The sequence below is a fragment of the Lagenorhynchus albirostris genome, chromosome 8 (genome assembly GCF_949774975.1).
Source record: "Lagenorhynchus albirostris chromosome 8, mLagAlb1.1, whole genome shotgun sequence".
Lineage (NCBI taxonomy): Eukaryota > Metazoa > Chordata > Mammalia > Artiodactyla > Delphinidae > Lagenorhynchus > Lagenorhynchus albirostris.
The window spans coordinates 65,155,625-65,172,515 of NC_083102.1; the positions used below are offsets into that span (position 1 = coordinate 65,155,625).

Here is a 16,891-nt window from a genome sequence, read left to right on the forward strand (position 1 = left end):
TACCAACATATTTAAGCTATTTATTTACCACCAAAATAATGCAAAACTATTTTATATGCAGATAAAATATCTAAAGAGCAAAAACAAAGCTATAAGATTATTAGAAGACAGTAGGAGTGAATATTTTAAGGTCAGTGTGGAAAGGCCCACTTAAAAAGGAGAAATGTCTAGATACAACCACCAACAGCCTTGGAGAAAATATTTGTAACACATATAGGAGACAAGGAGTTAATATTCCTGATATACACAATAATGAAAGAAATAGAAAAAGAAACCATACATATAAAAATATATAAATAATATGAACCTAAAAGTCACAGGGTACCTATAGACAGCCAACAAATATAAGGAAATACTCTATCTTCACTATTAGCAGGGAAATGCAAATGAAAACCAAATGCAATACAATATCATATGCATTGGATTTGCAATAATTAAATTAATAGCATTAAATGCTGGTTAGGGTCTGTAGAAATGTATAGTATTCTACAGTTTTTGTAAGTAAAAAATAGGCATAATATACTTGGAGAATACTTTAGAGTATCAATCAATTTTTTAAAAATAGATATACAATTTGATCCATCACTTTTACTTCTTGGAATCTATTCTTCAGAAAGAGTGCTATTTATATGCAAAGTTATGTATAGAACACTGCAGTTTTAAGTATTATTTGTAAAGCAAAAAGCCTGGAAGGAAAAACTAAAGGTACACCAATGTAAGAATAGTACATCAATATAATGGGCTACAACACAGCAATTTTTCCATGAAATAAATCTACATGTACTCACCTGAAAAACTAGTCCATGGTAAGTGAATATTGTAAGACAAAACCAAAAGACATAATATTTTGGCTCATACTGCATATTTATATGTATGTATGTGCATGTATGTGCATATATGTAGTTGTGTATTTCTGTCTATATGGGCTTTAGTTTGGATATTTATAATGATGGTGATGATGCTGATAGCTAATATTTACTAGGCCCTTACCTTGTGCTAGGCACTATCCTAAGCACTTTACATGATTGATTTAACTAATCCTCAGAACTACCATAGGAACTAGAGATTAGTATTCTCCGTTTTTAAAGAGACCGCAAACAGTTAGCCCAAATCACCCAGTAAGTGACAGAGCTAGAATTGATTTCAACAGTTGTTCTCCAGAACCTGCATCTCTTAAACCTTTAATTAAAATTCTCTGAATGGGTCTGGCCTGAAACAGGACAGTAGACCAAACGGCCTGGCCTGGATAATGTCATCAAGCTCCTAGGATCCCAAGGGTCCTAGCCTTTCTTCTCTGAGTCATCCATGAGCAGTTTGAGAGCTCTTGTGCATTTTTTAAAGGCTTGAGCACCTTTTCTTCTCCAACAATAGGTAGCTGAATTCTGTCTGATCTCTCAATTAATATCTCTCCGGAATAAAATGGAGGATTAGTGAATTTAAAATATTAAGGTCCTATTAGGTAAGAAATAGATTTGGGGGAAAATACTGTCACTTGTATGATGAGAAGCTTTTTATTGGTGCCACAATAATACTGATTTAATTCTGAGGTTGGTGAGAATATTGATAATTAAGAGTTGAAAGCAGTGAGAAGAAATGTTCAATATTTGCATACAGTTGTACAACAATGGTGAGCTAGCGATGGACCTAGTCACATGCTTACTGTCAATGGTCAAACAATTGCCTTAACAATCGGTAAAGACCCAGGTATAAACTGCTGCTTATATTTCTTTGTGAAAGTTTTGAAAAATGAAGTGACTATCAAAAAAAAAAAAAAAAAACTGATGCCATCATCAGGATTATGTGGAGATTATCCAGCATTTACTTTAGAAAAACAGAGCAGTGATTTCCAAATCTAATTCAAACCAGATGCAGTTTAAAACAAGTAAAGTAGTTTTCCAATGAGAAAAATTTTGTCTCTTTCAGGGAATTTTAGGACAACTTTTAAGAGTCATTCAACCGTGCTGCATTTTTATCTCATTCGTACAACAAATATGTTTCTAAAACATCTTTTCAAAACAATTATTTTGCCAGTTATACATATTCATTGCTATATATAGTTTTTTTATTTTTTTCTTCCAGTTTTATTGAGATATAGTTGACATACAGCACTGTATAAGTTTAAGGTGTACAGCATAATGATTTGACTTACATACATCATGAAATGATTACACAATAAGTTCAGTGAACATCTATCATCTCATATAGATACAAAATAAATAAAGAGAAAAAAATTTTTTCTTTGTGATGAGAACTCTTAGGATTTATTCTCTTAAATTTCATATGTAACATACAGCAGGGTTAATTATAGTTATCATGCTGTATATTACATCCCGAGTACTTATTTATCTTATAACTGGAAGTTTGTACCTTTTGACTGCCTGCATCCAGTTCCCCCTCCTCCCACCCCCGCTGGCAACCACCTGTTTATTCTCTGTGTCTATGAGTCTGTTTCTGTTTGGTTATGTTTGTTCATTTGTTTTGTTTTTTAGGTTCCGTGTATAAGTGAAATCATATAGTATTTGTCTTTTTCTGTCTGACTTATTTCACTTAGCTAGCATAATACCCTCTACATTGCTATATATTTTCAATTAAATGTAAATGCTATCCTAGTGCAAATAATAACTGAATGTTTATTGAGCATATGCTATAAATGTTCTAGTTACTTGTTATGTATATTTTATGCACAATCTAATTTAACCTTTACAACAATGTGCCTGTCTTCATATATCTGTGTGTGTGTGTGTGTGTGTGTGTGTGTGTGTGCATATGTTCGGTATATATTCATCACCACCACTTTATAGTTGGGGAGGTTGAGGAGGTTACTAATTTGCCAAAGGCCATATGGCTTACAAATGGAGCATCTGGAAATCAAACCCAGGTAGTTGGGTTTTTGCTTTTTGTTTTTAAATGCAAAGTACAGATTCCTAACTACTATACTCAGTGCCCATAAGAGCTACAGTCATGAAAAGGGCAGGAAACAGGTTTCAAGCATTTTTTCCTCTCTAATTTTATCACTGGAAAACCAACTCTAAAAACCACACTAGGGCTTCCCTGGTGGCGCAGTGGTTGAGAATCTGCCTGCTAATGCAGGGGACACGGGTTCGAGCCCTGGTCTGGGAAGATCCCACATGCCGCGGAGCAACTAGGCCCGTGAGCCACAACTGCTGAGCCTGCGCGTCTGGAGCCCGTGCTCCGCAACGAGAGAGGCCGAGATAGTGAGAGGCCCGCGCACCGCCATGAAGAGTAGCCCCCGCTTGCCACAACTAGAGAAAGCCCTCGCACAGAAATGAAGACCCAACACAGCCAAAAATAAATAAATAAATTAATTAATTAAAAACCACACTAAACTATATCTCCTAAACTATCAAGTATTTGATGTATTCATTTGTCTACAAAATTTGATGCACAAACCGGTGTTTCATTCTTCTCTTTAACTTGATGAAAGCCTTTTCTATGTTTTCTAGGACAGAAGAAAAAGCAAATGTAACTGCCGTATTTTTTAATGAATGTAGGAGAACATTCAATTATTTCACTGGTTGAAACAGTTAAAATATTCAAATTTAAAACTATTTTTCTTTTATTGAGGTAGAACTTTAAACTTTTAGTCTCATAATCCCACGTGGGAAAGTTGAAGGCTACGTAAATTGAAAATCTGTCCTGGTCATCCAAATGACAAAAGAAAGTTAACCTCCTGGTGACCTTTTGAAAGATGTCAACCTCCTCTAAAAAATTAGCTTAATTTACTTGATATGACAAGGGAAAGAAGCCAACTAGTTATATAGTTATATCAGAAAAACTGCTTGGCAGAAACCTCCAGAGTTCTCATCAGCCTCTCAACATTCTCCTTCAGATTTTAGTACTCATAATTTAAAATGTTTAAAGTATGAACTTTAAAATAAATGTCACTAATTTTCAACAGGTATTTTAATGTAGAAAATTCTCCCTGAAACAAAATACTCATCAGTCTAAACCGTGTCAATAACATTAACCAATTTCACTGACCAATCTTTTTGGGCAACTGTTCTCTGTACCGTCTTTTGGAAATTGCAAACAAACAAAAAATGAAACTTCCTTTGCAGAGTTATTTGATTATAATAAATACTCATTACTTGACAGTTTAATTTTGAAATTGCTCAATGAAAGGGAAAGCAACGTTTGTAGACAGGAGCTGCCCCACATAAACTCGGAGAAGAAGAAGTCTTGCTAATGCTTACTGCACACGTGGAAAAGCAGCCCACACCTGCCAGTTGTTTTGGAAATGGGAGACGTGTGTCATGCCGTGCTTCATCCTGAATGTGGCTGGCCTTTTGGACTGGCATCATAAGCTTTCCCAAATGTGTCCAGCCATGCAGCTCTAGGAGCTTTATTCACTTCGTAAATATTTCAGAATGCAATTATAGCAAAATGATTTTTAAAATCACACAGAGCCAGAACTTATAATTTTTTAAGGAAAATTTTTTATGATGAAGAATTTAAATCTTATACAAAAGTTGGCTTAAGAGAGTAGTGGACCCCTAAACTCCCGTCACTCAACAACAACAATTGTTACCACTTAGCCAATTTCACTTCATCTATCCCTCCCCAACTTTCTTCCTGGTGTACTTAAAGGTAAATCCCAGACTCTGTGTTGTTTTACTCATAAGTATTTTACTATATCTCTAAATGAGAATGAGATGCTTTTATCTTTTAACCTCTTATTGTTAAGGAATATATACATTGCATTTTTGCCATTATTTAAATAATTAGATATTGCAATACTTAATAAAGGCCATAAATGCAAGAGGATAGTAATTAAGACCATTGGAAAGAATGTAGTTGAAAGGGAGGGAATATTTTCCCCATTTTTCTGCCTTCTCTTTAAGTACTCACCGTGCTGTTTCCTTCTTGCAGTTTCCTTGATTCATTAAGTAAATATATTTTCTGGGTCATTATAAGCTTTGAAACTAGAAAGAAAAGAAAGGCCAACATAAATGCAATATAAAGCATATTATCCTTAATTATTTGAACGTTTTTGTAATGATAGGTTATTATAAGGGTGCAGGATTTCATGTCATAGAAACCGGTATTTTTCTACACATTCTTAAATCAGACAGTCATAAAATAGTAAATTAGTAACCCAGGTTTTAAAATTCATATGAAACACTTCCTGGGTTAAAGATGTTTCTTTCTGTCACACAAACTAAAAGAACATACAGGAAAAAATGGAATTAGAATCACTACATTCAACTTCAATAATCCTCTCTGTGCTATTCTTTAGGCCTCAGAAATTCTTTAAATCCCTACATAATTTTTATTATAATAGGTCTAAATTTTATATATTGAGATATATATATATATATGCCGACGTTTTAAAAAACTCTGTCACATAGATGGATGAATGGAGGGATGGGTGGATGGATAGATAGATAGGTAGATTTTTAAAATTTTGTTGCTCTTTTTAATTTTGTTTGCTTTGGGATTTTGGATCTCAGGTGCACAGAATTGAATTGATTATACTCCTTGGTTCCTGGCAATTTTTTATTGTCAACCAGTGCACCTTCTCTCTTTTATGTTTTATTTCATGATTTTTCTCATTCTTTCCTGCATCATCAGTCCCCTTCCTACCCCCACCAGGCTCCCACTCACATGCAGTTAATGTATGCTTTTCCAGTCCACATTCCACAGGGTTCATGGTCATTTGCAATGTGTGCATTCATGAAATTCATTTTTATTAATGTAGATGTGCTTTTAATGTCACAAATGGCATCACATTCTGTTTCTTACTATTCTATTCAACTTTATAGTTTTGAAATCTGCTTACACTGCTATCTTTTCCATGCTGATCATTGCCTCTGGCACTAGTATTCCTCTCTTGCATATTCATATACCACACGTTACTTAGGCCTAAAAAATATTTTCCTGTTTTTGAACTTCTAGGTTGCCTTCAACTTCTTTCTAGCACAATATGCTTTGGTGGGCATCACTGTACATGCCTCTTTGTGCATCTGTGAACAATATCACTGGAGTACACATCCAAGAGTGGAATTTGGGGGCACAAAAGATATGCCTACAGTTTTCACTAAATACTGCCAGATTGCTGTCGAGATTGCTACATCATATTGGAGCTGCCCCTCTAAATATTATATGAGATTTCTTATTTACCCACATCCTTGCCAGCCTTTCATGTTATCTTTCTAATTTTTAACAACCTGCTGGCTATGAAATGGTGTAACAGAGCAGTAAAGTTGTAGTGGTTGTAGAGGTGAGGAGTGTCGCCTCAAATGCTAGCTCTCCCACTTAATACTTGTGGGACTTTCTGTTCCTGGTTTCCTAATTTGTAAAATGAGACAATAATGATGCCTAGTTCATAGAGTTGCTGTAAGGATCAGAACAGAACCGTTACACTTTAAAAGCACATAGAATAATGGCTGACCTTTGTAAGCACTCAAATATTGGCTGTTTATGTAGTTCCTTCAATTAATAGCAAGGCCCAAATCAATGAACACTCTTTGTATATCTAGTGGCCACATGACTCCATATCTTTACAGTACTTTTTCATAAAGTTCCTTGACTTTATTCTTTCTGCATTCTTTTTTTTGTATATATTCTTGATATCCTTAGTTATTTATAGAAATTGAAAAGATTTTTCACTCAGTCTACCCCCATCATTTAATTTTGTCTTCATTGTCCAATTTTAAAGCCATATCTTTAGTTCTATGTAGCTATCAGTTTTTCCCTTTATATTTCATGCTATTTTTGGTATTGTTTAAGAAATCTTTTTCTACTCTGAAATCATAGACACATCCAATTTTATATATTTTAAATTTTTTGAATTTGTATCTTATTTTATATCACATTATTCTAATCATTTGATAATCTTGTTGAACTTTCTTGTTCTATCAGATTGTCAGTAGGATTCTTAGACTTTTAATTTTCAGATTACCATCTGCAGATAATGAGTTTTGTTTCTTTCTAGCAATTCCTAATATCTTCTATTTCTTTTTCTGGTCTTTCATTGTCCACACCTTCCTGTACCCTCTTGAAAATTACTGACATACTGGGGTTCCTGTTGTCTTTTCTTATTAGTTTTTTCCAATCTTAAATGAAATCATTCTAAAATGTTCCCATTTGATATGTTATTGCTGTAATTTATTATTATGTCATTCGGTTAAGAAAGTTCCCTTCTTCCTAGCTATCTAGTTTTCTAAAAATGTTGACATAAAGGGATTTTATTTATTTTTAATATATTGAGATTATCTTATTTTTTCCTTTAAACAAAACTCACTTTTTACTTGGTTGGATAAAATTTTAGATCTGATATTGGTGTTAATGTTCATAAATGAAACTAAACTGTAATTTTATTTTCTTGAACTGCCCTCATTGGGGTTTATGTGCTGTAATTGCTTCATGAAAATAATTTTAGCAGCTTTTCTTTTTTCCTGTTTTCCAGATATATTAGTATACAATAGAGGATATACATGGTAAAACTCACATATAAAACTTCTTGGATCTGGTACTTTACAGAAGAAAAGATTTTGCTTTTTAAGCGGCATTGTTTATTTAGCATATATTGGTCAATTAAGATTTTCTATTCTTTTGTTAATTTTGGCATTTTACATTTTCTAGAAATATACCCATTTTGCTTTGAATTTCAAATTTCTTGACATTAGTTTAGAATATTTTTTGATTTTTAAAATATTCATGTTATTCTGTAGTTAGATTACTTTTACAAATTATGTCATTTCCTGGAACCAAGAACTATATATTCCCCAAGGTCCTATCAACTCTCAATCTCTACCTCTGGTTCTAAGATTAAAAAAACCATAGTCTTACTGAGGTAAATCTAAATACATGTCAATTCAATTTACTATTCTTCATGAATTAGGCTATCTCACCTGGTTAGGACCTAGATATGTTAGTATTGACACTTGTAGATGTTGAGATGATCCCTGTGGTTTAAATGGTGAGTTCAACACTCTGATTGCCTGGGTTCAGGTGCCAACTCAGCACTGAGTACAAATATGACTTTGGACAAATTTCTTATCCCATCTCTATCTCCGTTTTTCCTTTGTGAAAAGGGAGATGATAATAGTAGCACCCACCTGATATGATCGTTGTATGATTAGGTTGGCAATGCTTGTAAAAACACTTAAACAGTACATAGCACACACAAAATACTCAAAGTAATATATGTTTATTTACAATTTAAAGCCAAATCTGAACATACCAATGTGTATCTTGTTTTACTTTTCTTTCATTCACTTTTTATGAAAAACTTTCCAATTGCTCCATATTATTCTAAATATAACTTTTCGTAACTTTTAAATATTATCAAATCCTTTCATATCATCTATGGATGTACTTATATAACTTTTACTCCTTTAACTTTGAAGATAAGCCTATTATTGGAATAGCAACAAACATAAATAAAAGCTAAATATATATATTTAGTTTCATATGTATATATGTATATGTGCATATATGTATGACACAAATGTATCATATATTCAATTATAAAAAATCTAGGAATAAGAATTTTTTAAAATTCTGAAATAATATTGACTTTTATAAACCAAGACATGACCAAATGCCAAGATTATGCTGTGTCCCCAAAATAGTAGATTAAATTAATGTTAAAATTAATAGACATGTTTCCAAAGAAGACATATAGATGGCCAACAGACACATGAAAAGATGCTCAACATCACTAATCATCAAGAAAATGCAAATCAAAACCACAATGAGACATCATCTCATACCTGTCAGAATGGATATTATCAGGAAGACAACAAATAACAAGCATTGGTAAAGATGGAGAAAGGAGAACCTTCGTGTACTGTTAGTGGAAATGGAAATTTGTACAGCCACTGTGGGAAAACAGTATGGAGGTTCCTCAAAAAATTAAAAATAGAACTGCCATAAGATCCAGCAATTCCACTTCTGGGTATTTTTCCAAAGAAAATAAAAAATACTGATTCAAAACGATATATGTACGCTTATGTTCACTGAAGCATCATAGCCAAGCTATGGAAGCAACCTAAGTGTCTGTCGATAGATGAATGGATAAAGAAATGTGGTGTGTGTGTGTATATATATATATATACAAAATGGAATATTGCTCAGTCATAAAAAAGAACGAAATCTTGTCACTTGCAACAGTATGTATGGACCTAGAGGGTATTATGTTAAGTGAAATAAGTCAAACAGAGAAAGACAAATACTGTATGATTTCACTTATATGTAGAATATTTTAAAAAATGAACAGAACAAATTCATAAATACAGAGAACAAACAGGTGGTTGCCAGAGGGGATAGGGTTTGGCTGGACTAGTGAAAAGGTGAGGGAGATTAAGAGTACAAAAAAATGAGTTATGGGGATGAAATGTACAGCATGGGGAATATAGTCAATATAGTCAATTCTATTATAATATCTTTGTATGGTGACAGATAGTAACTAGACATATCATGGTGATCATTTGTAGAAATATTGAATCACTGCGTTGTACATCTGGAACTAACACAATGATATAGTTCAATTATACCTCATTTTAAAAATATGTAGACACTGGGAGGAAATGCATCAAAATGCTAATGATGGTTATCTCTATGGGGTGGGGATTATGAGTGGTTTTTTTTTTTTTTTTTTTTTTTTTGCGGTACGTGGGCCTCTCACTGTTTTGGCCTCTGCCGTTGCGGAGCACAGGCTCCGGACGCGCAGGCTCAGCGGCCATGGCTCACGGGCCCAGCCGTTCCGCGGCATGTGGGATCTTCCCGGACCGGGGCACGAATCCGTGTCCCCTGCATCGGCAGGCGGACTCTCAACCACTGCGCCACCAGGGAAGCCCTATCATAGTTTTAAAACCATGATTATCTTCAGATCTCTACTTGCATAAACATAAGCTTAAAGCTAAACTATCATTTTAGATCATGAATCTCTATGAGACCTTGTATCCTCAACCCTTCTCTTGGTTATATGCATTCTCTAATATGTAAACGCCTAAAGTAATGATGATGTCTTCTCTCAGTAATCTCACAGGGGTTAGCTATTTCCTATGTAATAATAATAATAGGTGATTTATATATAATAAAAATATTATGAAGGAAGTGCTGAATCAATCTGCTGTGGTAAATAGGTTTACAAGAAATAAATTATCACAACAGCAGACGTTCAAGACCAATAAAACCTTCACCGTAGTATTGAGCCATGACCATGCCTTTATAGTTATAACATTATATGCAATTTTAAACCAACTAATTGGTGAAAGAAAAAGTCCTAGATCCTGGCTGATCTAAAATTAAAAAGGTGAATTTTTTAAAAGTTCTTGTTTGGCTGGTATGGAGAGGAGGGATGGAAATACACTTCCTTAGAGTGCATTTTCACGTTTAATAATCACCTGCCTTTGATAAGTACTGGGGTTAAGGGCCCTTGCTGATTAGTAACCGTGTTTATTGACTGTGTTCACAGGGCTTCTTCATACATTACCTTTTTAATCCTCACAACACTCAAGTCTTCTGACTCCAGGTTCCATGCTTAAACCCTTAAATCATTTGGTAAATCAAACATGTTAATTCAATTTAGCAGGATGACTAGTAAAAGAAATGTATTTTTTTTCTTTTTGCGGTACGCCATGGCCTCTCACTGTTGTGGCCATGGCCTCTCACTGTTGTGGCCTCTCCCGTTGTGGAGCACAGGCTCCGGACGTGCAGGCTCAGCGGCCATGGCTCACGGGCCCAGCCGCTCCGCGGCATGTGGGATCTTCCCTGACCGGGGCATGAGCCCGTGTCCCCTGCATCGGCAGGCAGACTCTCAACCACTACGCCACCAGGGAAGCCCAAGAAATGTATTTTTAATTACATTCTTTCATTATTTATCATCAAAGGAAAGCAAATAAATAAAATACTTGAAGCATTTCCCTCTCTTGGAAAAAAAGGTGTACTTCCTGTTTTTCACATACGTTTAATTTCAACAATTCTGTGGTCATGATGCAATAATGGAAATAAACTGAGATGCCTCTGAACTCTAAGATTTTATGATTTAGATAATGAAGACCACTGAAGCCAACTTTTTGTTTTTTTTTTTTTACTAACTCATTCCAATGAATTGCACAATGAATTAATTACAGTATTAACACTGTTATTTATTTCAAGGATTAAACTCTCTAACATTTCCCCTTGGGCATTAATACCTACTTTGAATTCAACCATGAGGCTCCACACCTCAAACCTCCAGATTCCTGTTAAAAACGAAAGCAAAAAACCTTATTCACCTTGGCTGTTTCTACCTGGGCTGAGAGAGGAAGCAGAGAGGATGCTGAAATTTAATGGATCCAAGAGAATAATGATAATGAAGATGAGTATCTTTAGTTAAACCTTAAAGAAATGGTAAAACTTGGGCTTCCCTGGTGGTGCAGTGATTGAGGGTCCGCCTGCCAATGCAGGGGACACGGGTTCGAGCCCTGGTCTGGGAGGATCCCACATGCCACGGAGCAACTAAGCCCGTGCGCTGCAACTAATGAGCCTGTGCTCTAGAGCCCGCGAGCCACAGCTGCTGAAGCCCGTGCGCCTGGAGTCCATGCTCCGCAACGGGAGAGGCCACCGCAATGAGAGGCCTGTGCATCACAACGAAGAGTGGTCCCCGCTCGCCGCAACTGGAGAAAGCCCGCGCGCAGCAACGAAGACACAACAGCCAAAAATAAATTAATTAAAATAACTAAAAAAAAAAAAAGAAAGAAAGAAATGGTAAAACTTCAATAGACAGATAATGGGAGAACAGCAATTACATGAAGAGGAGAAAATAATCTAATTTTAAGAACCTAGGTTATGAGAGACAGAAAGAAAAAATAAAGGCATGGAAAAGAAATGGCATCTGGTTTTAGAGACCTTTTTTGTATAGGAAATTGGCAGTCCCTATCTGAATTAGACTTAGAAACATTATTCTTACAAGATTGGATTGGGAGAAGTGATTTAACCATTCATCAATCTCACTTGAGTTTATACCAGGACTATTCCAGGTTTATATTTATTTATCCATTTAATGCTCATGACAATTTTACAAGGATTTGTGTCAGTAGTCCCATTTCACAGATAAGAAAAATGAGACACAGTAATGCAAAAAAAATGATAAACCAAAATATCAAAATTTTAAGTAAAAGAAGATCAGTATTTTTCCTTTGTCTCAGCTTCCAATATGGCCCCATCTGGCACTGTTAACAATTCTGTCTTTATTTTAAACTTTGCTATTTTTATCATGATTTTTTGCACTAATTTTGATTTTTAAAATACTGCCTTAAAATAGCATTGATCTTGATTATTGAACTTTTTAGTGCACTTGTAAATTTTCCATCCCAGGCAGGTGCCTCACTTGCCTCACCCTATTGCCGGCCTAAGTAAGAGGGAATTTCACTTATACATCAAAGTTCCATTTTATTTCTTTAATAAAAAGAAATTATTTCCTTTTATTTTTATTTAATCATTAAAAGGAATTCCTTCACCAGAAGGAATGGAATTATGACTAAAACTGAAACAGAACTTAAGTGATCACTCTGATTTTTAAATTATCTTAAGTCCAGATCACCAGTTTTCATATTTTTTCCCTAGAAGAAAGAAGAGAACAAATGATTATCACTTTATAGATAAGAAAACCAAGACATGTAACAGCTCAGTCACAAAGTTAAAGCTAAGCTTCCTGGTGCTGAATGGGACACACCATATTAGAAGCTTCTCTAGGGACAAGTTTGAAGAAAATGAAAATATAAAGTATACTTATATGAACAAATCTAGGCCAAATAATTTGGATCGAAAGAGTAAGGTTTTGTAAAGAATATGTGCTTCTGGAGCTTCCCTGGTGGCGCTGTGGTTGAGAGTCCGCCTGCCGATGCAGGGGACACGGGTTTGTGCCCCGGTCCCGGAGGATCCCACATGCCGCGGAGCAGCTGGGTCCGTGAGCCATGGCCGCTGAGCCTGCGTGTCCGGAGCCTGTGCTCCGCAACGGGAGAGGCCACAACAGCGAGAGGCCCGCGTACCGCAAAAAAAAAAAAAAAAAAAAAAGAATATGTTCTTCTGAATTAGACACAGTGAACTTGAATTCTCCTTCGGCCACTCACTAGCTGGGTGATCTTTGACAAGTTCTGAAGCCTCGGTTTCCTCATTTATAAAATAAGCCTTCTCAAACCTACCTATCACTGTGTTAGAAAGAAAAAATGAGAACGTAGCTAATAGTATTTATCAATTAGGATCTCAACCTATGACAGATGGTACATACAAAACAGAAAAATTCAGATTTTTTTAGAGGTTTTATATATATATATATATATATATATATATGTAGAAGGACAGAGAAACCTAAAGGGATAATGCATCTGAGGGGACAGTTGCCTGAATCCAAACGAGAGAAAAGTCAGATAGAGTTATTTGTCTTTAAAAGTAGTGACCTTTGGTGGAGGAAGCCAGGGAAATAAATACTCTGACCTTACTGTCCTCTCTCCCTCTGATTTCCAACCAAACCCTAAGCTAGAGGGCATTGAAGCCCAGTTGCTTTAGCCCATGCAGGCTGGTCTTAAGGGAAGACTGCCAGGAACAGAAGGATGAAGAAGGGGTTTAGAGGAGCAAAAGGAAGCTCACCACTGCATAATAAGAGCTCCTAATTACTGAGCATTTTCTATGTAACAGACAAAAACACTTGCGCATTTAATCCAAATAACAATCTTTTAAGGTGAAAACTATTATTTTCCTATTTTATAGATGAGAAACCTGAGGCTTACTGTAGTTAGGTGACTACAGAACCAAGAATGGACAGGGGAAGTGAATGAAAGCTATCTTTGCCATGCCCCATCATTGCAGAAGAACAATAAATGGTAGTGACTGGTTTCATAATTATCATCACTGTCATCAAAACCATTGAATTCCAACCCCTCTAGCAATTGTATTTCCAGGAATTTATCTCATAGTTATAATTCATGAGTATAATAAAGTATGTTCAGAAGTGTTGTTTGCAACATTGTGTTAGCAAAATGTAGGCAAAATTTAAATGCCTATGAACTTGAACAGATTAAATAAGTTATAGTACATTTAAAAGATGGAATACCTTGATACCTTGTGGTCAGTAAAAAGAAGCAGCTCTATGAGTACTGGCTACTGATATTTTGATATATTGGTTCAGAACAGTGTGTATGTTACCATTTCTGTTAGAAAATAAAAATTACCCTGTTATCTGTATTCTTGTAGATGAAAGAATATCAAATATGTCTGGAAAAATACTTAAGAAACTGGTAACTCAGTTGCCTTTGGGGAAAGCAACTGGATGGCAGGTGAAATAGAGATACATTTTTATTGCATACCTGTACTTTCGAATTTTTTTTACCATGCTCATGTAATACCTATTTTAAAACATAAATTAATTAAGGAAAAAATCAAATGGTATGTTATTAGTTACCTTCCAGGGACTTCTGTAATTTGGAAAACAGTGACAGAAAATGGACGTGCATAAAAACCAGCTTTCTTACTCTACACCATGAGCAATTTGCTTTCTCAGTAACAATAAAATCCCTTGCCATATCAGCTTCAGTTAAATGAATGCAAAATAAGGAGTAAACTTCCATCTGTATTTTACAATGCTTTGCCCATGCTGCAAAAGCAAAAGCTGTAGGGAAAACAATGAGAAAATTAGCACCTTGAAGCCAGGTAACAGTTAACTCAGAAGGCAGGCTAAGCATAATATCACACTCAGAAACAGCCCAGCCTGAGAACACCTCAGGAGGACTGCTGTTGTTGTTGTTGTTGTTGTTGTTTAAAAAGCAAACTCTCTTGCCCAAATGAGGCAGGTGGCAAATTAACCACAGCTCCCTAAACCCCTGGGGACTTACAGAGCTCTGTCCCCCGGGTAACACCGCTATCCTTCCAGGTTTTCACTCTTTCCAAGAAACCTGACATGCTGTTTCTCATGGCATTTTCAAATTGGGAAGATCAGGACGGAAAAACTTTGCCCATCGGGAATGGCGAGACTGGCTGATAAAATGACGGAGTTGATGATTAACTGTTACCTGGATAGCCAGTTTTTTTAAAAAAAAAAAAAAAAAACAATGCGCCAACCTGAGTTTTAATTGTTGATCTCCTCCAGCTGTTGCCTGGGAAAATGTCCTTCCTTGGAGGAGGCATTTCCAGGAGTTTCAGCAAGTTTCCTTAGGATCTTATGGCTTCTGAGATTCGATTTTCTTCGGGTTGCGGGGAAAGACATAGGAGGTTGATACAAGGCGCTACGCTTCGGAGGAGAACGGATCGCCTACTCCAAAGCAACTCCGGCCTGAGCACTTAGCCCCTCCCGTTTGGGGGTCCCGGGGCCCCGCCCCCGCACAGCAAACCCTATAAAACCGCTGCGACCAGGGTTCTTCCTGCAAGTCTGGGTTCAGTCCGACTCCAGGGTCAGCGAGGTACCCCGCCAACTTCCCGGAGCATCGCGTGCCCGAGCCATGGCCCAGGGGCTGTACCACGAGGAGTTCGCCCGGGCGGGCAAGCAGGCGGGGCTGCAGGTCTGGAGGATCGAGAAACTAGAGCTGGTGGCCGTGCCCGAGAGCGCTTACGGTGACTTCTACGTCGGGGATGCGTACCTGGTGCTACACACGACCCAGGCCAGCCGAGGCTTCACGTACCGCCTGCACTTTTGGCTCGGTGAGAGACGCGGGCAGCCGGGCCCGGGCGCGCCCAGGTCGGGGAAGGGCGTGGCCGCTGGGGGTTGAGGTTTGCGGGCTGGTGGGCAGGACAGCGCTAGCCGGACGGGCCTGGAGACCCTTCGCGCCGGTTGAGCCCCCGTGGGCCTCCCCCCGCCTCCCCCCCACTTTGGGCCTGGGCACCTTTTCCCCGCTGGCGTCCGCTCCTGCAAACGCGGGGCGCAGCGAAGTCGGGAGCAGTCTTACCTCACTAGCTTTGACCTTTGTCGTGTCCATCTCCCGGGTTTTGGCGCCGCTTCCTCTCGCTTCACCCCCTTTCACCTTCCAGTCTCCAAACCCACCTCCCGCCCGGGGCGGCCGCCCGCTGCACCCTGGCACTGGCCAAGTTCGGCTCGCCTTCCGACAGGTTCAGTCCTGGTTCCCCTGGAGATGAGATGAAGTCAAACAAGTTTGTGGGCATTCGCCGCAGACGGCGAGAATTCCTTTAAGAAAATTATTTAGTTTTATTTTTTGCCCTTGGGCGTCAGCTTAGAGTTCTCTATTATTTGCGGCGATTAATGTTCTGGGCCGCTTTAAATCAGATTCCAGCCTGCCCCGCGCCTGCTCGCAGGTTTGGCTAAGAGAAATTCCTGTTGATTAGGATGCTGGCGGCTTTATCAATATAAATAAATAGCTTTATATGGCAGAGTTTGTATTTAGATGAGTTGCTTTATAATAATAATTATTTTTAAATTTATTATTTATGTATCTGAACAAGAAGGCAGTTTGGAACAAAACAGCTCCTTCATCAGTAGTAATTATTTTGGGCTTCACCGGCGCCAGGCTCTCAGGACACTGGGTCTTGAGTGTTCTACTTTTCCCACCTTCTACTTTTGCTCGTAAACATCCTGAATGTCTAACCTCTCCCTGTGAGATCCTGTGCCAGTGGGCACACCCCGTCTAACAACGCACCGATTGTCTGAGCCTTATTGCCTTCTTTTAAAATCAGCTTGCCTCCCCTAGACTGTGTTTATTTTTAGTTTTATTCATGAGTCTATGGGGAAAACACACAAAACCACACACACATACACATTTTGAAGTCCCTGAAAGTCATTTTTTCCCCTAACATTTGAAGATATTAAGAAACAAAATGGTAGAGAACATTAAGTGATGTTCTCAATATTAGCAAAAACCCGGAGCAAACACTCCAAATGAGAAATCCATAGAGGGAGACAGCACTGTTTCATTATAGCACTTGATATTAAAATGTT

At 37.3% G+C, this 16,891-nt stretch overlaps 1 protein-coding gene across 3 annotated transcripts in view; it reads left to right on the plus strand.

Annotated features, from left to right (window-relative positions):
- The first annotated feature begins 15,342 nt into the window (after positions 1 to 15,342).
- The window catches only part of SCIN (scinderin), a 134,705-nt gene continuing 133,156 nt past the window's right edge, over positions 15,343 to 16,891 (plus strand). For all 3 annotated transcript variants that reach the window (XM_060157107.1, XM_060157105.1, XM_060157106.1), the window contains exon 1: positions 15,343 to 15,642. In XM_060157107.1, the coding sequence (XP_060013090.1) occupies positions 15,444 to 15,642 (199 nt within the window). In that variant the 5' untranslated portion in view covers positions 15,343 to 15,443. The remainder of the gene's footprint in view (positions 15,643 to 16,891) is intronic.